The 26694-nt window shown below is 38.7% G+C and overlaps 1 protein-coding gene and 1 long non-coding RNA gene across 3 annotated transcripts in view; one reads left to right on the plus strand and one right to left on the minus strand.

Annotated features, from left to right (window-relative positions):
- ablim3 (actin binding LIM protein family, member 3) overlaps window positions 1–26694 on the plus strand; it is a 106856-nt gene that overhangs the window by 66413 nt on the left and 13749 nt on the right. Inside the window, exons 8-12 of the mRNA XM_066649198.1 lie at window positions 14810–14940; window positions 18343–18372; window positions 19299–19428; window positions 19877–19975; window positions 21501–21551. Of these exons, the coding sequence (XP_066505295.1) occupies window positions 14810–14940; window positions 18343–18372; window positions 19299–19428; window positions 19877–19975; window positions 21501–21551 (441 nt within the window). The remainder of the gene's footprint in view (window positions 1–14809; window positions 14941–18342; window positions 18373–19298; window positions 19429–19876; window positions 19976–21500; window positions 21552–26694) is intronic.
- On the minus strand, window positions 1129–11888 carry LOC136673614 (uncharacterized). 2 transcript variants are annotated; one of them, XR_010795948.1, is made up of 5 exons: window positions 11235–11888; window positions 10768–10869; window positions 8236–8337; window positions 6149–6243; window positions 1129–2062 (listed from the first exon to the last, which is right to left on the minus strand). It is a non-coding gene; the product is annotated as an uncharacterized lncRNA (long non-coding RNA). The 2 variants fall into 2 exon arrangements; XR_010795947.1 differs by lacking the exon at window positions 6149–6243 and having other exon boundaries at window positions 1131–2062; window positions 11235–11805.

Raw genomic sequence — 26694 nt, forward strand, 5'->3', positions numbered from 1 at the left:
TCTGCACTTGACCCATCTGTGTTAGTGTGAACACAAACACACACTAGTGAGCAATTCTTCAGACACCCTAGGAGCAGTGAACACACACCACATCAGAGCCTGAGGAGCAGTTTGAAGTTTAGGTGCTTTGCTTCTTTAATCTCAAGGCCATGGCTGCCCCCCCAAAAAGGAAGAGACATGCCCTTGTGTTTCTGCCTGGCTTCAATCTGATGACCTTTTGAATGTGAGGCAAACGTGAGCCACTACAATACCACTACATTACTACACTACTACTAATTTCTGAAGTTATTAATAGATGGATTTAAAGCATACACAAACACATAATTATGGTCCAGTACCACTGCCTAAAGTTTAGAGATGCATGCACACTCTCTTATTTCTCTCTCTCTCTCTCTATCTATCTATCTGTGTGTGTGTGTGTGTGTGTGTGTATCTCTCAAATTCTGCTGAGAGCTACGTTGGCTACATTGACTTTTAAACACTTTCACCTCGGGGCATGTTGACTCGTGTGTCATACACTAGCGCTGCTGTCTCATCATCTCTGCATGGGTGTTTGAGACAGGACACACACACACACACACAAACTGGTGCAGAATATTAACGCCTATGTGGCAAGAGCATATGCTTTCATATGACTCTAAAGAAAAAACGATTCTTTATACCTATATTTAGACTTATAATTACTATGAATTCTTTATTATATAGTCAGATAATTAGAGCTAATTATGGCACAATGTTATTCCCTGCTGTAAACCATCACATCCATGGTTGTCATTGACATCATGATTCTCCTCCTCATGATGTGCTATAGGAGACAAAACCTGGTCTACAGACAGGTCAGTCAAGCACACAAACACACACACACATACTTGTTTCTGTGCGTTGTGGGGGTCACCTGGAGGAATACTCACATTGTGGGGTCTACCCTTTCCCAAGGTGCTACAGACTTGAAAAAAATCATGCTTTGTCAAAATGCACTTGTGAATCTTAATATCACTTCAAATTACAAATATCTCACCAAAATTGATTCTGACCAGACGACCTCGTGACTTGTGGGGACATTTCAGGTTTGGAGTATATTTGGGGACCAAATATTACACAAATCACCTGTTCTCATTCTTTGTGGGGACCAATTTCATTTTGAGAGAGAACAATGTGTAATCTATAATTAATGCAGAAAAACAACTAATCCAGGCCGATGCATTCGTTTAAAGATTAATTTATTAACCTTTAACGTTATTTGAACTAATTTGTTCTTTTATTAAACTCTGAAAAAGATAGGCACAGATGTGTACATACTGTAGAAGCAATGTAGTTAGCCAAAAACTGTGAGAATAAAACACAATATAAATAAATAATACCTTGAATAACTGATGAGCTTAGCTAGGATAAAGAAAATTAAAAATCAATATGAACACACACAATATAAACTCAGAATAATTTACATGAAACAGTCCATCTATGATATTAACCAAGAACTCCATTACGAACACTGTACTTACACTCGCTGTCCATTATATTAGTTACTCTTACCATGTAGGAGCACTGCCATGTCTGATCCACTCATACCAGAGCAACACATTAATTGTGCTTGTGCAATGCATGGGACCTACACTACTGGACTGTTTGGTCCCTGGTTGGCTTTTCACTACCACAACCTCACCCCAAGAAATGTATCTGGAATCAAAACAAATCGCGCTAGGTGGGGGTCCTCTAGGAGTACTGCCCATTGAAGAACAGGGTGAAATCTGGTAAACAAAGCATGCAGCACAAGAAATGGACACTATTCTGTAAATGCTGAACTACAAAATGCTCCTACATTGTAAATGGAGCTGATGAAATGAACAGTGAGTATAGACACAAGGTGTTCCTATCAAAACTGCCTGGTCCGAGAGAGCTTTGATCAAGTCTGAAAACAGAAACTTTAAAACAATATAAATCACATCACAACATTGCAGAGACAGGTTTAAGAGCCCACTGTTCAGATGTATACAGTGAACAAACAGCTTTCCAGGAACTTTCCATCAACATGAGCTTCTCCACTCCATGGAATTCACTGGACCTAGGTGACAAAAAATATATATATATATATATCTCAAAGGAAATTTCCCTATGCCTAAATTTTAATAAAAATTTCTCTTTTACCAACATCTTTTTTGGCACAAATTGCATGATTTAATAAGGCTGTTTTTCTTACAACATGCAAAAGAGAAAACAGACCTACATTGGCACTTAAAATGGTATCAAGCCCCAAATTAGGATTATTAGCTATTTTTTTTTTGCAAAAAGTGATTAAAATAACAATTTAAATAGATAAAATTGTTTTCTCCCAATCCAACAAAAAATGCCCAAAATAACTACTGCCTCAGAATTATTAAACACCTTTTAAAACCCTTTGTGACAGGTGTAATTAATACTTAGTAGAGTACCTTTTTACCATTTCTTTATACTTGAGTGAATCCATCTCATTCATAAAACAAGTACGTTCATAAATATCATTCAATTACATGTTTCTTGATGGATTCCTGATATATGATCACACTGCACGATTGTAGCCCCGATTTTCTTGTCAAAGACGATGTTTTAGGGGATCACGGGAACAACCCTTAGGTCAGAGGCAAATCAACACTATCTCGATTGCTACGTGTGAACCGCTGAAAGATGTGATACAAGAGCTTGCCCAGAAATCGCTGATGCCATGCAAACAGCCAATAAATATCCAGTAGTATGAGACTTGTGACTGACAGTTAGCGAAGAGACAAGCTCCCATCAATGAGAATTTGAGGCATAGGCTGATGAGAAGAAGAACTACACTGTTGTCTGTGTTGTGTCTACTGGTCCTGTTCTGTATGTATTTTAAGATCTTTGTAATTACTGCACTGTACTCTCTGCACTAATGTTCTGGAGTCAAATATGGAGTCAAAAAAGGGTAAAAAATTTTGAGTTTGTAAAACAATACTCACAAATGTAACAGACTTTGTAACTGTGTTTGAGCAACTACATACACGTTAAAATCCACAAATGTATACGTCAAATTTAAAACAACAACTACAATAATAATAACTTAAATTCACAGATGTGTAAAAAAGATTTGCATTTGTAAATGAAATGTTGTGAATGTGTGAATCAGTAAAATACTTAAAATGTGCAAGAGCAAACCTTTTTTAAAGGTTCCAAATGTGACAGTGGGAGTTTTTGAATGAGATGGAAAAAAACACACATTCGCCTTCTCTGCTGTGTGTGCGAATCTCTTTTTGCAGTTGCGAATTAAAGACCCTGTTTTGAAGGCCAATTGATGGACCAATAGGAAAGCTTTAGCTGGACCAATCAGATCGCAGGGTTTGTTTAAACAATCGGATTTGTTGCTGTCAACCATAGCGCTTTTCCACCAAAAGAACTCTGGTTCTTGAACCAGTTCTGTTCCTGATTCTAGGAACATTGGTTCTTTCCAGTGAACCACCGCATTTCTACACATTTTGAGGGGAACCAGGAATACGTCATGAACGGAGACACTATGGCTGAGTTCAGAGGCATCCTGCTGACCTTGTGAACAGCGGAGAAACGTAAACAAGAGCCCAGAGCTTCAAATACAGCGTTATCGCCCAGTGGAGCTTGACAGGGTCATTCACAACGTTTCATATAAATAAATAATAGGAAAAAACAGGAACATGCCCCATTTTTATGTGTTTTTGGTGAAGTTAGGCGCAATTGCATGTGCGTTGATCAAAGCCGCGGCTCTTGTTTACGTTTCTCTGCTGTCCGTAGAAACGCGGCGGTTCACGGACCTGAGTTCATTTTGTGGAAAAGCGCTATGGTTGACAGCAACAAATCAATGTTCCAATTGGTTAAACAAACCTCACAATCTGCTTGGTCCAGCTAAAGATTTCCTATTTGTCCATCAATTGGCCGTCAAAACAGGGTCTTAAATCCGCATCTGCAAAAAGAGATTCGCACACGCAACAGAGAAGGAGAATGTGTGGATTTTTCCATCTCATTCAAAAATTCCCCCAGTCACATTTGGAACTTTAAAAAGGTTTGCTCTTGCACATTTTAAACCGTTTGAGAAGTTACTGATTCACACATTCACAACATTTCATTTACAAATGCAAATCTTTTTTGCACATTTGTGAATTTAATTTATTATTGTAGTTGTTGTTTTAAATTTGTGCATTCCAATACATTTGTGGATTTTAGTTTTACGTGTATGTAGTTGCTCAAGCACAGTTAAAATTTTGTGTATGTAGTTGCTCAAAAGCAGTTACAAAGTCCATTACATTTGTGAGTATTGTTTTAAAATGCACCAGAGCAAACCTTTATGTTCCAAATGTGACAAAAAATGCACACATTCACCTTCTCTGCTGCTTGTGTAAATCTCTTTTCACAGTTGTGAATTTTTGACCCTGATTGGCCAACTGATGTACCAATAGGAAAGCTTTAGCTGTACCAATCATATAGTGAGGTTTATTTAACCGATCAGAACATTGATTTGTTGCTGTCAATCACAGCGCTATTTCACCAAAAGAACTCTGGCTCCTAAACCGGTTCCATTCCTGATTCTTGGAACCTTGGTTCTTTCCAATGAACTGCTGCATTTCTACACGTTTAAAGGGGAAACAGGTATACGTCATTAGCGGGGGAGTCGCTGTGCCTGAATACAGCGCCAGCACCAAAGACTGTTAGACTCATTGTTAGAGTCATTGTTTATTCTTTGTTTACCATGAAGTCAGACCCGAGTGAGATATAATACTGTGTAAATGTTGCTGAGTTCAGAGCCGTCCTGCTGAGCTTGTGAACAGCAGAGAAACGTAACCGAGAGCTGCGGCTCTGACTAACACAAATGGAATCGCACACAAACAGCACCAGAAAAAAAAAAACAGGGAGTTTTTATTCTTTTTATTTATTTATTTGAAACGTTGTAAATTACCCTGTCAAGCTCCGCAGTGCAATAACGCTGCATTTGAAACTCAGCTGGGAACAAACTTTTCTAGGTCGCGAACCAGTTTGTGTAGATGGAAACATACCAAACGGTTCCAAATTCACCTTGCGAACTGGAACCGTTCTGGTTCCTTTTTGGTGGAAATGCACTATCAGAGATACAATAGAGTAGGGGTCCCCAATTACTTTTACTCAAGGGCCACATCCAACAAACATCGTAAAGGCAGGGTGTCATTCTCATATTTTTTCATACAGTACTTTACAAGATTTATTATTTTGGTTAATATATTAAGTCTATGTAAATCGGTAGGCCTTACTAACTACAGTTATTTTATTTTACAAACACTTCAATGAGAGAAGTGATAGTGGCAGGTGGAAACGAGATACCTGAATTTTTGTATTTAAATTGTATCAGCAGCAAATTGCAAGAATGCAAACCCCAGCCTTGTATGTGTAACGAGACCAATGGCCTGATGTGGCAGCAAGTCCAGTTTATATTATTACATTTATTCAAACTAGGAACTATGACTAAACGTTAACTACATCAGTGGCATAGCCACAAATTGATCTTTGGGTGGGCCTGTGTAAAAGTGTGTGGGCACAATTATTCTTTCTATAATAATAAGCAGTGTGATTTATGAAATTGTAGGCTGCCAACTTTCTGAAACCAAATTTAGGGACACATTTATAGCTTTACTATTTTAAATACTTTACAATTTATATAAATAAATCATGGACAGTTAATACAAGTGAGGACCAATGAGAAGCATGTTCTGTGGAGTACCTGCCCCTCCCTCTGGCTAAGGGAGACCTGCAGAGCTTTTGTCTGTTTCAAACTATAAGTTTTTACAGTCTAACCTCAAAACAATATAATAAATGGTGTCCTGTGTTGGTTCAATACCAAACACGGCTTTCAGTGTCCAAATATCGAACAAAGTTTGGGAACTGTACGGAACGTGGGTGGCAGGCACATGCAAGACCAGTAGAGATAGGTGTTATGGGATTTGTAGCCAAGTTTGCTGCATCCATGCATGTGAACTTCGATATCAGGTGCCGAAAACTATGGGCAGCTGTGGAGGAGTTATCAGAACCAGCTGAAATTCTAGTCAGCAGTTGTGGAAAAGAAAAAAAATACTTGGGGAAAATGCATATTACTTAGAGAAATACACTGTAACGTAAACTGTAGTTCAGAAAATGTTGTCTGTATACTGACCTGTGAGTGTACTGCTATACTAGGAGTGTCTCCCTAGAAGTGGTCCCTACGATGCTAGACCTGACAGTGTGTGTCACCAATACAAACTGAAAGAGCTGTGTCAGAAAAGAAAATAATAACAAATTCAAACTAGACCCTCAGTGACACCAGTCATGAGGTAACATACACTGTAGTTCAGAAAAGCTGTCTGTATATTGACCTGTGAGTGTACTGCTGTAGTAGGAGTGTCTTCCTAGAAGTGGTCCCTACGACGCTAGACCTGACAGTGTGTGTCACCAATACAACCTTAAAGCGCTGTGTCAGAAAAGAAAATAATAACAAATTCAAACTAGACCCTCAGTGACATCAGTCATAAGGTAATGTACAGTGTAGTTCAGAAACGCTGTCTATATATTGACCTGTGAGTGTACTGCTATAGTAGGAGTGTCTCCCTAGAAGGGGACCCTTCTATGCTAGACCTGACAGTGTGTGTCACCAATACAACCTTAAAGAGCTGTATCAGAAAAGAAAATAATAACAAATTCAAATTAGAACCTCAGTGACATCAGTCATGAGGTAATGTACACTGTAGTTCAGATAAACTGTCTGTATATTGACCTGTGAGTGTACTGCTTTAGTAGGAGTGTCTCCATAGAAGGGGACCCCACTATGCTAGACCTGACAGTGTGTGTCATTAATATAAACTTAAAAAGCTTTATCAGAAAAGAAAATAATAACAAATTCAAACTAGAACCTCAGTGACATCAGTCATGAGGTAATGTACACTGTAGTTCAGATAAACTGTCTGTATAATGACCTGTGAGTGTACTGCTTTAGTAGGAGTGTCTCCCTAGAAGGGGACCCCACTATGCTAGACCTGACAGTGTGTGTCATTAATATAAGCTTAAAGAGCTGTGTCAGAAAAGAAAATAATAACAAATTCAAACTAGACCCTCAGTGACATCAGTCATGGGGTAATGTACACTGTAGTTCAGATAAACTGTCTGTATATTGACCTGTGAGTGTACTGCTTTAGTAGGAGTGTCTCCCTAGAAGGGGACCCCACTATGCTAGACCTGACAGTGTGTGTCATTAATATAAGCTTAAAGAGCTGTGTCAGAAAAGAAAATAATAACAAATTCAAACTAGACCCTCAGTGACATCAGTCATGGGGTAATGTACACTGTAATTCAGATAAACTGTCTGTATATTGACATGTGAGTGTACTGCTTTAGTAGGAGTGTCTCCCTAGAAGGGGACCCCACTATGCTAGACCTGACAGTGTGTGTCATTAATATAAGCTTAAAGAGCTGTGTCAGAAAAGATAATAATAACAAATTCAAACTAGACCCTCAGTGACATCAGTCATGGGGTAATGTACACTGTAGTTCAGATAAACTGTCTGTATATTGACCTGTGAGTGTACTGCTTTAGTAGGTGTTTCTACCTAAACGGGGACCCCACTATGCAAGACCTGACAGTGTGTGTCACTAATATAAGCTTAAAGCGCTGTGTCAGAAAAGAAAATAATAACAAATTCAAACTAGACCCTCAGTGACATCAATCATGAGGTAATGTACACTGTAGTTCAGAAACGCTGTCTGTATATTGACCTGTGAGTGTACTGCTATAGTAGGAGTGTCTCCCTAGAATGGGACCCCTCTATGCTAGACCTGACAGTGTGTGTCACTAATATAAGCTTAAAGAGCTGTGTCAGAAAAGAAAATAATAACAAATTCAAACTAGACACTCAGTGACATCAGTCATGAGGTAATGTACAGTGTAGTTCAGAAACGCTGTCTGTATATTGACCTGTGAGTGTACTGCTTTAGTAGGTGTTTCTCCCTAAACGGGGACCCCACTATGCTAGACCTGACAGTGTGTGTGTGCACATTTGACCAAAACCTTTTCAATAGTTCCGTCCTGAGAGGGTCCCGACAACGTAAGGCCTGAGAGTGTGTGTAACCAGTACCATCCCTAAGGCCTCACCCAAAAGCAATGAACTATCACAATTTTGTACCAGAGAAATTAACTTCAACTGACCACAGTGACCTGCCTCACTAAAATCTATTTCAGTGACTATATGGACATAAAACCTTTTTAAATACCTCCAAGTCAGAGGACGGCGCTCCAGCGCTGAGCACAGGACCGGAAGCTCAGTGGGTTTGTTCTACCATGTCCATCATGTCAGCGGTGTCCTCTCATGCCTTCTACAGAGATTTCAAACAACAGTAAAACATTTCGGTGAACACCACACACAAATACATTAGTATTTAAAGTACAATACATTTTACAACATGTTTAATCTCTCATCAGTTAAACAATTGCTGAATCAAATTGACTTGACATGGATACACCATGGTATTAAAAAACGTAAGACACATTTGTCCTGACACAAGTAACAATTTCAGATTATACCACCAATACAACCGCCAATACAACCTGAAAGAGCTGAATCAGAAAAGTAAATAACCAATTGAAACTAGACCCTCAGTGACATCAGTCATGAGGTAACGTACACTGTAGTTCGGAAAAGCTGTCTGTATATTGAGATGTGAGTGTACTGCTATAGTAGGAGTTTCTCCCTAGAAAGGGACCCCTCTATGCCAGACCTGACAGTGTGTGTCATTAATATAAGCTTAAAGAGCTATGTCAGAAAAGAAAATAATAACAAATTCAAACTAGACCCTCAGTGACATCAGTCATGAGGCAATGTACACTGTAGTTCAGATAAACTGTCTGTATATTGACCTGTGAGTGTACTGCTTTAGTAGGTGTGTCTCCCTAAACGGGGACCCCACTAGGCTAGACCTGACAGTGTGTGTCACTAATATAAGCTTAACGCGCTGTGTCAGAAAAGAAAATAATAACAAATTCAAACTAAACCCTCAGTGACATCAGTCATGAGGTAATGTACAGTGTAGTTCAGAAACGCTGTCTGTATATTGACCTGTGAGTGTACTGCTATAGTAGGAGTGTCTCCCTAGAAGGGGACCCCTCTATGCTAGACCTGACAGTGTGTGTCACTAATATAAGCTTAAAGAGCTGTGTCAGAAAAGAAAATAATAACAAATTCAAACTAGACCCTCAGTGACATCAGTCATGGGGTAATGTACACTGTAGTTCAGATAAACTGTCTGTATATTGACCTGTGCGTGTACTGCTTTAGTAGGTGTTTCTCCCTAAACGGGGACCCCACTATGCAAGACCTGACAGTGTGTGTAACTAATATAAGCTTAAAGCGCTGTGTCAGAAAAGAAAATAATAACAAATTCAAACTAAACCCTCAGTGACATCAGTCATGGGGTAATGTACACTGTAGTTCAGATAAACTGTCTGTATATTGACCTGTGAGTGTACTGCTTTAGTAGGTGTGTCTACCTAAACGGGGACCCCACTATGCAAGACCTGACAGTGTGTGTAACTAATATAAGCTTAAAGCGCTGTGTCAGAAAAGAAAATAATAACAAATTCAAACTAAACTCTCAGTGACATCAGTCATGAGGTAATGTACAGTGTAGTTCAGATAAACTGTCTGTATATTGACCTGTGAGTGTACTGCTTTAGTAGGTGTGTCTCCCTAAACGGGGACCCCACTATGCAAGACCTGACAGTGTGTGTAACTAATATAAGCTTAAAGCGCTGTGTCAGAAAAGAAAATAATAACAAATTCAAACTAAACTCTCAGTGACATCAGTCATGAGGTAATGTACACTGTAGTTCAGAAACGCTGTCTGTATATTGACCTGTGAGTGTACTGCTATAGTAGGAGTGTCTCCCTAGAAGGGGACCCCTCTTTACTAGACCTGACAGTGTGTGTCATTAATATAAGCTTAAAGAGGTGTGTCAGAAAAGAAAATAATAACAAATTCAAACTAGACCCTCAGTGACATCAGTCATGGGGTAATGTACACTGTAGTTCAGATAAACTGTCTGTATATTGACCTGTGAGTGTACTGCTATAGTAGGAGTGTCTCCCTAGAAGGGGACCCCTCTATGCTAGACCTAACAGTGTGTGTCATTAATATAAGCTTAAAGAGGTGTGTCAGAAAAGAAAATAATAAGAAAATTCAAACTAGACCCTCAGTGACATCAGTCATGGGGTAATGTACACTGTAGTTCAGATAAACTGTCTGTATATTGACCTGTGAATGTACTGCTTTAGTAGGTGTGTCTCCCTAAACGGAGACCCCACTATGCAAGACCTGACAGTGTGTGTAACTAATATAAGCTTAAAGAGCTGTGTCAGAAAAGAAAATAATAACAAATTCAAACTAGACCCTCAGTGACATCAGTCATGGGGTAATGTACACTGTAGTTCAGATAAACTGTCTGTATACTGACCTGTGCGTGTACTGCTTTAGTAGGTGTTTCTCCCTAAACGGGGACCCCACTATGCAAGACCTGACAGTGTGTGTGTGCACATTTGACCAAAACCTTTTCAATAGTTCTGTCCTGAGAGGGTCCCCACAACATACGACCTGAGAGTATGTGTAACCAGTACCATCCCTAAGGCCTCACCCAAAAGCAATGAACTATCATAATTTTGTACCAGAGAAATTAACTTCAACTGACCACAGTGACCTGCCTCACTAAAACCTATTTCAGTGACTATATGGACATAAAACCTTTTTAAATACCTCCAAGTCAGAGGACGGCGCTCCAGCGCTGAGCACAGGACCGGAAGCTCAGGGGGTTTGTTCTACCATGTCCATCATGTCAGCGGTGTCCTCTCATGCCTTCTACAGAGATTTCAAACAACAGTAAAACAGCCTACAGTTAATGAAATATCACAATTTAATATTAAACATTTGGTAACCACAAATGAGACCATCAGTGTAATTTAATGAATACACAGTCTTTTATTTTAATCTACATATTATGCATAACCTAGCTTCAGTTCAAAAATTGAAAAGTTTTAAAAACACATTAGCATTTAGCAGAAAATAAAAATAAAAAGCTGAATTTTACCAGTACTCCTTATATTACAAATAACTACTCTACAACTGCTTAAAGGCTGCTAATTTAAAACATTAAGTGAACTATACAGGCAAAAAAAAACATAATGCACAATTTAATCTTGAAGAAAAGATTATACTAGATTTACCTTTATATGAGTTTAGAGATACCTTCCAATACATTGGTGTTGATAGTGGCACTGATGACATTCTGTGCTGCTTCATCAAGTGCTTTCACTCTCCTCCGTCTCAATTGTACTGTCCTCCTGGAACTCACAATATGCGTAAATGTAGGCAGACAAATCATAACCTAGCCACTGAAATACATTGCATTGTAATGCTGGTCCCAAGCGTGTATAAATAGGGAGGGTTGTGTCAGAAAGATTATCTTTTGTATAAACTATGTCAAATTAACAATGCAGATCACTAACAAGAGTTCCATATCGGATCAGAGAAGGCCCGGGTTAACAACGTCCACCATTGGGATTGTTTCCTGCCAGTGTACCAGTGGAAATTGTGATACTGTTGGTCACAGGAGGAGAAGGAGAGGGGGAACAAGAGTTGAGAGACAAAATAAAGAAGAGGGTGAGGAAGGTGGAGGTGAGAGTGGAAACACTGAACGTTAGCACTATGACTGGTAAAAGGAGAGAGGTAGCTGATATGGTGGTAGAATTTGCCCCAAAAAATGCACATGGCAGTAGTAAATACTTATTTTCAGAAGAAGGAAGAGCATAGGGTGACATTTAAGATAGGAGGAAGGTCTACACATGTGGACTATGTTTTATGCAGGCGAAGCAACCTGAAGTAATTTAGTGACAGTAAGGTGGTGGCAGGGGTGAAGTATAGCAAGGCATCATCAGACGGTGGTGGTAGGTAGGATGTATTTGGAGGTGAAGAAAAGGAAGTGGGTGAGGGCTAAATCACAGATCAGATGGTGGACGTTAAAGTAAGAACAGTACGGTGTGTGATTCAGGGAGGAGGTGAGGCAGATGCTAGGTGGGGTGGACGAGGTGATGGACAGATGGGCAGAGACTGCAAAAGCAGTGAGGGAATCGGCTACAGGTACTGTGTTTGTTGTATGGACAGAGGAAGGAAGGGAGGAGACTTTGTGCTGGAATGAGGAGATCATGCAGGAAATCTTAAGAAGGAAGTGGTCGACAAAATAGAATTGGAATCTCAAGAGAGATGTCTAAAGAAATACAAAAAAATGCAGCATCAAGCAAACGGAGAAGTGACAAAGGCTAGGGAAAATGCACGTGAAAAGTTGTATGAGAATATGGATAGTGAGGTTAGAATAAAAGACATGTATCGACTGGCGAGATGAGAGAGGAACAGGATGTGAGGATGTACAGCATGTTAGGATGATAATGAATGTAGAAGGTATTGTGCAGACTAATGAAGAGATGATATTTGAAGGGTGGAAGGAGTACTTTGAGGAACTGATAAATGTTTGTGAGGAGAATAGGGCGCATGTTAAGGTTAGTCTGGAGCTATGGAGGAACACAGTAATTCATTCACTCACTTACTGTAAGTACACATCTAAATGTGAATAAACATTTCTCGTATTCTGAGCTTAGATGCAGATCAGTCGAGGGGTCAGTGCATTACTCTCCTTTTTCTCCTCCCAGATCTTTCCCTTATCCTCTTTCCACCTGCCCAGGAACGGCTTCTGCTGTCTCCCTCTCCAAAATCTCTCTCTCCCTAAAAGTAAACAAATACAAACAAACCAAATGTTACAAGCAAGTCAGGCTTATAGTACACACCAAATGCTCACTGATTTTCAAATGAAGGAGTTGCAAATATAATCATAGGCTACACTGTCAAACACATTGTTTTAGATTTGCAGATTTTTAACATCTCAAAGCAATTTTACGTGATTTAAACTAATTACAAAAACCCACATATTGGCACTTTCTCAAGTGAATGCACTGAAAATACAGTTTTAATAAAACTCTGATTATATGATTCTAATAAAATATCACGTTTACTCTCAATATTAAACATTTACAAATGAAGCGTCGCCTTAAACACTTGCCTCTAACTGGCCTCTATAATGTAAACAGCTGAAGTAACTGTCTCTCTGTCTCCAACACGCATTCATGGAAACAGAGTCCTTTAAAAACTTCATTTTACAAAACCAGCCGAATATTTTCTCTATATCCAGTATATTTAGTTAGTTAGCTAAAGCACGAAAGCTGTTGTTAACGTCACATTTCACGGGCCTCTTTCTCTCTGCACTACTCTCACACGGAAATATAGCCCTTTAAAACATTTAAAACAGCTTAATAACTCCCATTCTCTCTATATACACACATAAATACGACTAAAATAAGCGTTACATTACCGAGTAAAGCCATATATTTAAGCCTTTGTTTATTACCTTTCAGCTCGTCCTGTGCACGACCCCGCAGACTCTTCGTGGAACAGAGGGATTATGGGAAGTGTAGTTCCTTTGTAGTTCCGAGTTGCTTTTCCTTCATTCAATGTAGAACGGTGAAAACTACAAATCGCCATTTTATATTCGCTTCCATTACACAGAGCCATTATCTTCAACCAAATGTTCGGCTGAGCTATTTTAATACATAAAGAGTGGACTATATTTACACGTATATGTATTTTACTCTTGAACGTGTCACCATTAAAGACTTTATAACGCTGTGTTTGAACTAAAAGTTTTAATTTAAATAATTTAATTCACCTCCTCACTAACTTACAATATACTACACCAGGATTAATATTTTGTAACTAAATGTATGTCCATGTACATTTCTTGTTAAGATTATTTTCTATGTTTAAAAGACTAACTAGTTGTGTACGGTGTTTTATTTGTGTTTACCTTGGAGAAGGAGCCATTAATGCAGTGTTTAAAGGACCCTAGTTCATTTAATATGAGTCACTATCAGTGTTGCGTAGACGCAGTAGTGAAGTGTGTATGGACCCCCACGATCTGTGTGTTCATGCAATACCACCGAGTGCCACCGGGGGCGTGGTGAGCAGAGTCACACACAGATGAGACACACGGCTGTCAGGTTTGTGTGAAGCATGGGGGCCAAAAAAAAACTGCACCACCCATATCAGCATGGCCTCCTGAGTCAGCTGACCCATTTTGGCTGAAAACATTGTGGGGACCAGCAAACCGGTCCCCACCATGTTTTTGGTCCCCACACCGTGAGTGTGCTAACAGGTTGCGGACCCCACCATGTAATATAAACAAACACACACACACACACACACACACACACACACACACACACACAGTGTCTATGAAGATATGTTGTTGTAGCACCCAGAGAACTCATTAGGTTTGTCACATAGAATCGATGTATGATTTTCCTCTTGTTTAATATAGTTATATGTTGCATGTCTTGATGCAGCAGTGGATTGTGTTATGAAACAACGGTTTTCCAAAGTGCTCATATGCCGTTTTGTTCTCATTTATCACAGTTGTATGACAGTTTTTTTTTATCCCAGTCCCTCATGCCTTGCCGTCTGAGGTCTCAAAGGTCAGACACTTCAATAACGTTGCCCTACAAAGACAGAGACTTCTCTAGATTATTTCAGTCATTTTACAATCTGATGTAGAGTAGATGTACAGGAGGACCCTCCTTAATACTACATTTAATTTCATAAGAAATATGAGGTGAGCTGGTGTCCACAAACCTTTGGTCGTATAGTTTAAATGAGCAGATGTAAGTGATGTTGTGATTCCTTGTGTGTTTTGCAGGTTCTGAGGTGTGGCATCCTGTGTGTAAGCAGGCTGCTCGAGCTGAGAGAAAGCTGAGAGTAAGACGTATGTCTGAGACCTCCATCTCTCCCCCAGGATCCAGCATCAGTTCCCCTAGCCGAGTCATCTGCGTGAGTACTCCTTCAATCTCTGCTCATTTTTTTTTCCACTTTCAGGAGAATACAAAATAAAGAGTGCCAAATACAAGTGTCATCTGGAGGTGTATAATGCTCCCTAGCATTAGGCTCTGGAGCAGTGGAACTGTTCTCTGGAGCAATGGAGTTCCATCCAGGACCTAAGGGAGGAGTTAATCTAGCATTTATGATCCAGGTTTTATCGCTGTGTATATAAGGCTGTATATAAGACTCAATAATGTATGCAACATTGAATGCAGTCAAATCTTTACAGAGATGTACCAACATCTGTTGTAAAGTCATCACATAAATAATGCTGGGCATGTGGGTGTGCTCAAACTGTTGGCCATTCAGTGTAGCTCCTCAGACAATTCAGGATTATAGTGTTTATCTATAGTGTGTCAAGCAGTGACTTCACCTATAGAGGTCATAGTTACAGGCAGCATTGCATTCCATAGTAACTGTCACTCAAATATCACTAAAAACGTGAAGAACATATTGTGCTCTGGGGTGTTTTGTAAGTGTTGTGCAGTGGTATGTAAATGTATGTGTGTTGGTGTGTGATTGATGCACTGAGTGACCTTTGTGCTGAGTGTGGGATTGATGTCCTAAATATGCTGTGCAAGCATGTGCACTGTCCTGTGCCTATGGCTGAAGGTCAGAAACCAGACTCTACCTAACACATCCAACATATGAGAGTAACATATGAGAAGATCATGAAATATTATTAGTCATTAGATATCTGCTGGGATAATTTGATCCTGCCGAACACCACCAAGGTTTGAGTCTGGCCTTTGGTATGTGCATGTGCATAATGAACATGTGTAATGAACACTAATATAATTCACACACTCACTCCCATTAAACTCCCAAAAGTTGTTGTTATTGTTATTAATAGCATTTACATTCATTTTGTCAGCAAGTGCATTTACATGCACACTAATAATATGATCACTATCAGATTTCAGTAGTTTTCTGGTTATTCAAATGATCAGATAAACATGTGCTCAGATTTCTAAGATCCTAGACCTTCATTTTAGTCTAGTAATTGTGTTTTCAGGCTTACTCTGATTCTACATCTTAACATGTACAAACAGATCTGGATAACACAAGTTTTCTAGGAAATGTTAAACACTAAATCCTTATTTTAGCACTAAAACTGTGAAATAGTAACCACTCTTTTTGCAACACCTAAATAAATAATTACAGGTAAAAATGCTCTGTTTATAAGGAAACTGCACTGTGGATTGTGATCACTCGCTAATATGTGCTATGTATGATTTTTTAGTAATTCTTGCTCATTTTTTCAGTTTTTGAGATTTAATGCTGTGTTGCTAAGAAATAATTTTATACGTTAAAGTCTAAAAGAAAGAATTTAAGTTGATAAATTGCTGCGGAAATCTGATTGTACACACTTTTCTGATTATTGTGTACATATAAAAGCACTCAGTTTGTGTATTCCATTAACAGTTTCAGTCTTCTTCATCCTGTTCTCATTGCATTTTGATGTTTGTGCTAGTGTATGTGTTTGTGTCATGTCCCTCTCCTCAGGCCAGATTGGAGAACGAGTTCCTAGAATACAGAGATCTGGCTGCGCTTCCTAAGGTTAAAGCCATTTACGATCTTCAGAGGCCTGATCTCTTTTTGTATGAGCCCTATCACAGATACTACTCGGACGACAGGCTTGAGCGCCTCAGCTACGGCGAGGTACTGCCCCAGTGGGACTTTAACCCACTTTAAAGCTGTGCACCTTCCCAGCATGCAGCTCGCCTGACCTAGCCTAGCCTAGCCTAGCCTAGCTTAGCCTTAAAGCCTGTTCTTGTGTTCTCAGGACACCTTGGTCTGTCTTACATATTTGTGCTTATTGGTTTCTGTTTATTATATGTGTTTATGTTGTCAAAATCCTTCCGAGCTTGTTGTTTTTCACAGTCTATGCCTGGAGATCTTACATAGAATCTTATGGAAAAGTTTTGCTACGGTCAGGGTACAAGTATTTTAAGTGTAAATATGTGAAACATTATTTAGGGAACAGACTATTTATTTATTTATATACATTTTTAAATGAATACAATACATAAAATTTTGCCATAACATTTTAGGTCATTTCACATTTTCAATCTGTGTTACATTCAGCAAATATTTTTTTTTATCGTATTAAAGTGTCTAGTGTTGTTAAAAAATTTAAATGTATTTTTATCACAGTAACTGAAAAAATTAATAATATGACTTTTTAATATGACTCTGTCTGTAGATATGTTTTTTTAAGCATGTGATAATATGTATATAAAAACCGGCCACAAATATAAGACCAAAACAATACATGTGCTGGCTGGTTATACTGGCTGATATGGGCGTAATATTCATTTCCACATATCAGTGATAAATGTTGGTCTGTCTTATACTGTCAGAAATGTGGCTTAAGGAATACATTGAAGATTTAACGGTTTTATGGTCTCATTTGTATAATATCTGTCAATAATATGACAATTAAAGGCTTTCCCAGTAAACATTTAGCCGTTGATTCAACGTTCAAATAACGTAATGACTGCCGTCTAATCAACGTTCTCTTAAGGTTGAAAATGAAAGTTGAAAAGACGTCCAAACACAGACATTGAAAAGACGACTATTAGACGTATTTTAGACGTCCATTGACGTTATTAATTGGTCCCGAAATAAATTACTTGTATAAAACGCGTTTTGGACGTCCACTGACGTTATCGATTGGTCACCACTTAACTAACTTATTACGATGGAATTTGGACGTCCATTGACGTTTAAAATATGTCCTTGACGGACAGACTACTTTTAGACCTATTATGAACGTCCAGGGATGTTCCTTGTTTACTGGGTTACCAATGGCAAAATATTTCCGTGCATCCCTAAAATGACTTGCTGTTGCAGCTTTTAGAGGGCCATGTATTTCTGTTCAAACCTTCCAAAGTGGGCTTGCAGCGTTATATATTTAGCTGGGAATATTTCCCTATTTAAGACGTGGTCAGGTTTGGACAAATTACTTCCACACATACAAGCTGAAACTTTCCAGTGTTTCTGTTTTCACTTTGCATTTTAAACACTACTTCAACAGCAGTTACTACTCACTGCCTTCTTAAGATGAATGACTGTCCCTCCCTTTCCAAGTGTGTTTGGTTCCTGCCACATAAACTGTTTCCGATGGTAGTGAAAATGTATTCTGCTCTTATCAGGCTGCAGGAAACAACTGTTATTAAATCATGACAATGTAAAGGGTTTAGTATTAACATTGTAGCCCCTTTTTTCTATTCACTTCCACTCACACATCACACCAAGAACAGGAATGAAACTTGCCCTCAGAAAGACTGTTAATCTGACTCTCTCTCTCTCTCTCTCTCTCTCTCTCTCTCTCTCTCTCTCCCACCACAGTCTCTGGGAACCCTCTCTCCATATTCTCAGGTAATAAAATAAGTCATTGTATAAATTATGGAGTCAAGATCCTTATTAAAAGTTTCATAATTAAAAGTTTATAAAGTAGTTATAAGTAAAACACCAAATGCTGAATGTTATATAAATTATGTTTATTTTTATTTCATTAGTTTTAAACTGTATATCATCCCAGATAGGAATAAATAAATATTGGACCGAATCTGTACCCGTTTTGGCACTAAGCCTGGACATTATGTGGGCCAACTGTCATGAGTCAGGTTTGACATGGGTGTGCCAGATGTCGATTTGACCCAGAATTGGTCTACAACACACCCGACATCTTGCCCATATGAGATGGACATGTTGCTCACCCAGAGTCAACCCTGTCATTCAAGTCCAAATGTGGGCCACAAGAGAACTGCAGATGTGCCACATTTGGACCAGGCCACCGTTGCTATCTGGGATTGTTTGAAAATGTCTTGTTTATGACAACAAATCTCTGGACAAAATATCCACTAGGGCTAAGGAAGTTCTTGAGGGTGTTAGATTTCATGGCACATGCTGTAGTTTAGTTATGGATTTAGTTTTTGTTTTGACATTTTACCACAGATGTTGGGTTGGGCCAAATTTTTTAAACCAGTCTTGTCGTCTTAATCAGATATTAAAAAGCCAGTTTAACCAAAGATTTAGCAGCTTTAAGATCATTTATTTGTAAAGAGACTGTTGACTGAAATGTTTCTTCTAACACTAACCTAATACAACAAAGCCTTTGGGAAACCCAGCCCTGTTTAATCAAATGAAAAGATGAATGGACAGGAAATTGTAACTGTTATTACTCTAGTGTCATTTTCTGGCCAAAAATATTCTTTAAATTATCACTCATTTGTAAGAGTATCACACTTAGGACAGTGTGCATATATGGGTGTGGGTGTGTGTTGGTGTATGTTGGTGTGTAGGATATGTACGACAGTGTGGACCTCAGGCAACGGCGTTCCTCCAGTCCCGGTTACATCGATTCTCCCGCATACAGCAGACAGGGAATGTCACCCATCCTCCCTCGCTCTCCACAGCATTACTACAGATATGGTAAGTGTGTACATAGCTTATATCAACCATAAACCACATAATACACTGAATACACACTCTGTGTAATACACACACTGCATACTGATGGCTTTATATCTGACATGTCTTTGGCAGGAAGTAAGATAAGTATGTTAAATGTTTATAGTGGATGTGTTTTAATATCAGACAAAAAGAATGCATGGGGTGGTGGGCCTCAAAACAAATTAGAATACATTAACCTCCATGGTATGCATTTATTTTTTTATTTATTTTTGCTTATTACAAATGGCACAGTATGACTTTCCTTTGTTGACTGAAATGCATACTGTCCCTGGCTGAGGTTCTGAGCAGAGGCACTGTCCCTTCTGATTTGTGTTCTGACTGAGAGAGATTTTTATTAGGGCTTTCATTCATGCTTTTTTTTTTTTTTTTTTTTGCTGTGGCTGTGATTAACTGGGGCTTGGCTCAGGCACAGAAAGTGGCAGGAGTTCGCCATACTATCCACAGCTGGAGGCCAGGTCCAGCACACCCACCACTAACCAAGCTCCCAAGCATTTCCATGTGCCAGGTAGGCCACAGCTCTGCTTCACATCCATTTGTAGCTCTTCCCTTCATCCTTAATTGTACGCATCAGCTTGCAGCTTCATCTTGCGAGAACCCTGCAATCAGTCAATCAATCAATAAATAAATAAATAAATCCTGATTTCTGTGGCATAGTGGCGCAGCAGGTAGTGTCGCAGTCACACAGCTCCAGGGACCTGGAGGTTGTGGGTTCAAGTCCTGCGCCGGGTGACTGTGAGGAGTGTGGTGTGTTCTCCCTGTGTCTGTGTGGGTTTCCTCTGGTTTCCAACCCACACTCCAAAAACACACGTTGGTAGGTGGATTGGAGACTCAAAAGTGTCCGTAGGTGTGAGTGTGTGAGTGAATGTGTGAGTGTGTGTCACCCTGCGAAGGACTAGCGCCCACTTTGGGGTGAGTTCCTGCCTTGCGCCCAGTGATTCCGGGTAGGCTCCGGACCCACCGCGACCCCGAACTGGAGAAGCGGTGAATGAATGACTTTGATTTCATGAAAACAATGCAACCACTGTGTAGCTTTGAGCTGATCAAGTGAACATAACCAAAACAAAACATAGGGTGCAGTCATGGCCTAATGGTTAGAGGACCGGGCTTGGTACTGAAAGGTTGCTGGTATGATCCCCGGGACCGGTAGGAACATCCATGGCTGAAGTGCACTTAACTTAACATCCAAGGCACTGAACATCTAAATGCTCCCAGGGTGTAAGGGATGGCTGCATGCCGCTCTGGGTGTGTGTTCACAGCCCCTAGCACACAAGTGGAAAAAATGGCTCTCTTTCACCTCTGCATGGCAGTATTAAAAATGAAAATACTATGTGTGTTTGATTCAGAACTGGTTACAAAACCTGGAGGAAACATGTTTGAAAGTAGCTTACACTGTTAGAGCGTGAAAGAAAGTTTCTTTTCTGGAAAACATAAATATTCATTATTGTTTGTGATTAACTGGGCTGAATATCCAGACCTTCACCTAGAATACTATTTGATACAGCCCAACCAATATATCAGTTAGCCAATATTTCAGCTAATATCGAGATGACTTTTTTTTTCAATAACTGCCCAAATCCTTCTAAAAGTTTTTTAGAAATTCATAGTTAACAACTATTGATTTCTATTTCTGTTCTGTCAGCGAAGAGGGCTGTTACAACCATATTTGAACTATTTAAATTAAATATAAGTCAGTAAAGCACTGTTTTAGCTCTAGGGGGGTCCTACTATTTACATGTCACTCTGGCTCTGTTTTCAGGTCCAGTTCAACTGATTGAAATGTGCAAACATTAGACATTGTCCAGTGTTTTTTGTACTTTCTTAACTTTCTCTCCTTCCTGTCTGAATTCTTTCACCCACACACCCATACACACACACACACACACACACACACACACACACAGTCACTGTAAAATCTGACTGATAACATTAAATCTAATGAGGAAGTACATTTACATTTCTCTTCAGATACCACTTCTCCTTCTCCTCCTCATCACACTTTCTCCACATTTCACCTCTTTTTCTCTTCTCAGCAACAGCGGACCCCAACATCTACAGGAAGCCTCCCATCTATAAGAGAAATGGTAGAGTCAGCTCGGCCCTCGCTCTCCCACTTGTTCTAAGCGGCTTTGCCTCTGGGAAAGATGTAGTGTTAGATGTTCTTTAGCGTAGCTTAAAAAAGAGTAGTGGTTTGGCTTTGGATCAGTTCAATCAAGTCTCGTTGGGTTTCGGCACAACAACATTTCCCTGCTTTGATCTGCCTCATATGGTTTGATTTTCTGTTTAGGCAGGAAATACAACTTTGCAAATAAGAGTCATTGGGCAAGACGCCTAACACTGCATATGCCTATATCTGTAGCATGGTTAAATATTAGAAGCTTCTTTAAGTGCTGCCAGATGCTGTAAATGTAAATAGTAAACTTCTGTTCTGTGAATGTACCCTTTTTATGGCACAAGAAAGCACCCTTTTACTCAGGAGGGGGATAAAAAAGGATGATGTTCACTAAAATAGAACTAAAGCCTATGATGTGCAATTGTTTTTTTCCTTAACTGGGAAGTAGCCACATTTCATTCAACAAACCATGAGTTATTGTTACTATGAGGTTAGTGTTTTGCCAGATTGGGTGACTTTGGGTGTAATTTGGACTGTGCAATTTGTTTTGCCTTAATACACGTTTTAAAAGACTTTAGTTTTTTTACTTTTTCCTGGTTGAGTTTGACAATAAAGTTAAATTTGGTGTTAAAAAAAAAATAAGAGGGCCATCAGACTAAATTACATTTTTAAAGGCTATTAAAGATGTGGTTAGTCTGACAGGATGAAATACTAAATGGTTAAAATACAGTATGGCTATATGGTTAATATGCTATATCGTTTAGTAGTAGCCCTGTGAAGGACTGGCGCCCCCTCCAGGGTGTATTCCCGCCTTGCGCCCAATGATTCCAGGTAGACTCTGGACCCACCGTGACCCTGAACTGGATAAGGGTTACAGTGAATGAATGAATGAATTAATTAATTGTTTAGTAGTAATTTTTCAAATAAGCAATCTAGCAACTCTGTGTGAGGTTCCAGCTTATACAACTGTTTCTGAAAAAGCTATTTCTACCCTGGGGGGAGTTTAAAGAGCTTATTTTAACACATAATGTTGTTTATCTGGTAAGGATCTGTATTCTGTGTGAATTCAGTGAAAGATAACTGTCAGAGTTAAGAACATTAGTAAGAGTCCATCAAAGAGGCATGAATCTCAACACATCTCTCAACCGTAGTGATAGTGCATCTTTCCCTGTTAACTGCATGTTAAGTGTGTGTATGTGTGTGTGCGTGTTTCATTATGTGTGTTTGTGTAACAGGTTTCTTTGTGTTACACTTGTACTAGATGTGGCCAAAGGTTTGTAGACACCAAAGTTTGTTCTGAAATGCAGGGTATTAATATTAATAAGGAGTTGGTTCCCATTCTCCAGCAGCAAAACATTCTACTCTTCTGGGAGAGGGCTTAGTATTATAATACATTTATTCAGGTGCTCAAATATTTCTATGTGTTCTTTGTTTTATATATTTTATATTGATCAGTTTATAGTGTAATGCTTCTGACCAGTTTGACATGAATTTTCTGCTAATTTTATGGAGTGTATTGCAAGCATCAGACGTCACGGATTTCAGTGAAAACAGGAAAACTTTCTTTGTACATTTGTCAGTTAAATAAAAGTTCAAAAGTATTAAAAATCATAGATTAATTTTTTATTGCATTTTACAAAATTTAACAACATTTCTGGAAATGGTGTTGTAGTAGAAATCACAAATCATAGGTGGTGTCCACAAACCTTTGGACATATAGTTTTTCAAAATATACGGTAATGTGTGAAAGCCAAAGAGACAATACTTTGTTCAATTTTCAGTCAGTACAACCTTTAAGTTCCTGTTTTTAATCTTTCAGGGTTTTTCTGAGATTACGTTTATAAAAATCAACTTGTACATTGAGTTTAGTGCAGCATCGATGTTTGCCGCCCGGCATCGATGTTTTCATTAGAATTAACCTAAATGATGGCTGGTCTCTGATTTTGCACAGTACACCTTCAGTACTGTATATGAGCATTACAGGCTTGTGACATTTAATTTTATATTAAGTTTTGAGAATTATTTATAAAGTAGAATGCCCTGCTAGATACCTAGCAAATGAGTTATGAATTACTCTCAGAGCTCATGCAACACACAATGCACTGAAGACCTTATCACAGGTCAGTGAAGATTGTATTCGTCCCGTTTTATCATATATCAGTTGAGAGTCAAAAACCTTATGCTTTTGAAAGCACTGAAAGGTTTTGTTTCGGTAAAGAGACTCCTAAGACATACATGAGTTTGTACAGATAATGCAAGAGTTTAGACACTGCTTGTCCACTTACCATTTTTGTTAGATGCAAATCACTTCAAAGAGCTTCCATATAACTCCCTCACTTGCTCACACTGTCACCACTGAAAGAGCAACGCCAATGAAATTAAAACAAAAAAATGTAACAAAAATAAAAAAAAATCTGATGTGTAGTTTACTTTATGTTCTTTTGAAAGGACATTGATGTTGTCATTTAACAAAAGGATCCTCAAAGATATGACTTTTTGTTGTTGTTGATTTGTTTGTATTTTAGTTTTTAATTTAATCAAATGGAAATGTCAACAGAACTGCAACTGCCACCTTTTATGCTTTTTTTTTAAACTTTATATTTAACACCATAAATGTAATCTAACAACAATATTAACAATAAACAACAGTCAATTTAAGCGTATTGTCAGGAATCACGGGGCGGACTGACGGAGGCGGACGCACTTGCTAAAACACAATATTTATTTACAAAAAGAATAACAAAACAGAGAGACTTGATAATAAGAAAACAAACAGAGAGCTAACAGAGACTTGGACAAAAGGAGCTAAGTGAGCTAAACTAGGACACAGAGTTAAACAGACGAAACCTAACACAGAGTACTAAACAGACTAAACATAAACACAGAATGCTAAACAGACTAAACAAACATGGAGTGCTAATGGGATATACAGACTAGAGAGTTAGACAGAGTCATAAACAGAGGACTAAACAAAGAACAAACCTAAAAGAGGATCAACAGAGACAGACAGACTTGGAAACAACAAGACAATGGAAAATGAAACGATTAATAACAGAGACAGACAGAACGAGAACATGATACGACAGAGACAAACAGACCGGACTGAGCGACATCAAGAAACACAACATGACTTGGGAAAGGAAACAACAAGACTGGGAATAGGAACAAATGACTGACAAGAGGAAGTGAGACAAGGGGACTTAAATATTTAACACAGACATGACACACCTGAAACAGATAACAAGGAGGACAGACAAGGAGGCGAAACAAAGGCGGGACATGGGCGGAGACATGGACAAAAACAAACAGAGCCATGTGCTGAGAGAGCACATGGCGGGGAAAACAGACATGACAGGACGAGGGCGTGACACGTATAAAGCATTTTCTCTGTATATTGTCATAGAAAAAAATCAACAGAAACATGTCATTTATTCCAAGGTGCTCAAAACTAACATATGATGATGTTAACCCAAGAAATGACACAGTTGCTCTTATCTTCAGGAACACAAGTACACTCACACAAGATTAGCCTCATGCCTAGTCTTCCATTCATTTTGTGCAGACTTGCCTTAATCTAATCCATGAGTATTTCTTACCAAAACCCTGCCCATAATATTTCAACAGGTTTTTGTCCCACAACCTGATATATTCTAGGTACACACACACACACACACACACACATTTTTTAAAGAATATCTCATAACACATACAAAATATTAGAGAGATTAGCTTGTTTACAGATCACAAGCCTGTAATGAACTCCTCAAGAGGAGTTTTTTGGTGCTTGTATGAAGGAGAAACATACATATTTTAAAGAGCTCATGCAACAGTGAACGCATTTCCTGTGCTGCATATCATCACAGTCCAAAAAACTCTTGAACCTGAACACATTTGCTACTTTTAACACTGTGTGAAAATTTCCATAGGAATATTCCAAAATGTCCTGGAATAAAATCTCTTTTTAGTTTTAAATTGCAAAAAAAACATGTAGGAATCTTTTGCCTTCTAATGCACACAGCAAATTCACTATTAGTGTTAAATTAACACAGAGAGTGTTGAAAAGTTTATATTTTTACACTAATGACTGATTTTACACGGGTGAATTTGCTGTGTAGCGTCACCATTTTGGAGGGGGTTTGGGATGGTGATGATTTCCAGAGAAGAGATCATGCCCTTTTCCACTCGTATGATTCTCCTACATGTTGCATCCAAACTTTATCCCACTGCTCTTTATTGAATATGAATGAATGAATATTAATAATTCCCGTATTTTTCCCCTTTTTTCCCCCTTTTCATTTTGTGTATCACATTGATTCAAATCTCTGCACATTTCTGCTCTCCTTTTCCTGACCAACCTCTCATTCTGTAAGTATCTGCCCTCCCTTTAGTGTTGTGCATCTGTCTGTTCCATATCCTGTGCATATCTCAATCCATCATCCAGCCTATTATGAATAATACTGGCCAGTAAAATCATAATAAATCTGATGTTACATTTAACATTTGGAAGTATGATTTTGTTGTAAGAATATTATACATTTATTTATTCACACTTTTTTTTAGACATTTAGCTTGTTATTAGTAATCTAAGTCCCACCTCATTAACAGAACTTGGTTCTTGAAATAACTCACTATTCAGATTAGGTCCCGACAGGTTAAGGCATGATCTTGACTATCAACAACACAATAACTTCAGAATATTCTTACAACATTCTCAAAATAAGATGATTTTACTTTCCAACGTACTTTTTTTGTTTTCAGTGCCGCCATTTCTTTAACCTTTGTGCCTCGTCCTGTAAAGGGCTGTTGTTGTCAGTGTGAGGTTTGTTGTAATTCTAGAATTTGGTTTTTAATGCTAATGGGAGTTCAGTGGATTTGCAATTTGACTTTGGGATAATGCTTAAAGAGCACTTTACCGTGTTCATGTCCATTATCTGACCGCAAGCAGAACTCATGCTGGACATTTAAGGTGGCGGAATTAGTGAAATGTACAGCTTTATCAATTCAGAGTGCTGAACCTGCTGAATTCCTGCTCTGAGCCAATTCCTCGGGTGTTCATGAGGTCTTTAATAAAACGGACCATGGTGTGCCTTTCTTCTGTCCATATTTTTAGGCGT

This window comes from Hoplias malabaricus, chromosome 17 (assembly GCF_029633855.1).
Source record: "Hoplias malabaricus isolate fHopMal1 chromosome 17, fHopMal1.hap1, whole genome shotgun sequence".
NCBI lineage: Eukaryota > Metazoa > Chordata > Actinopteri > Characiformes > Erythrinidae > Hoplias > Hoplias malabaricus.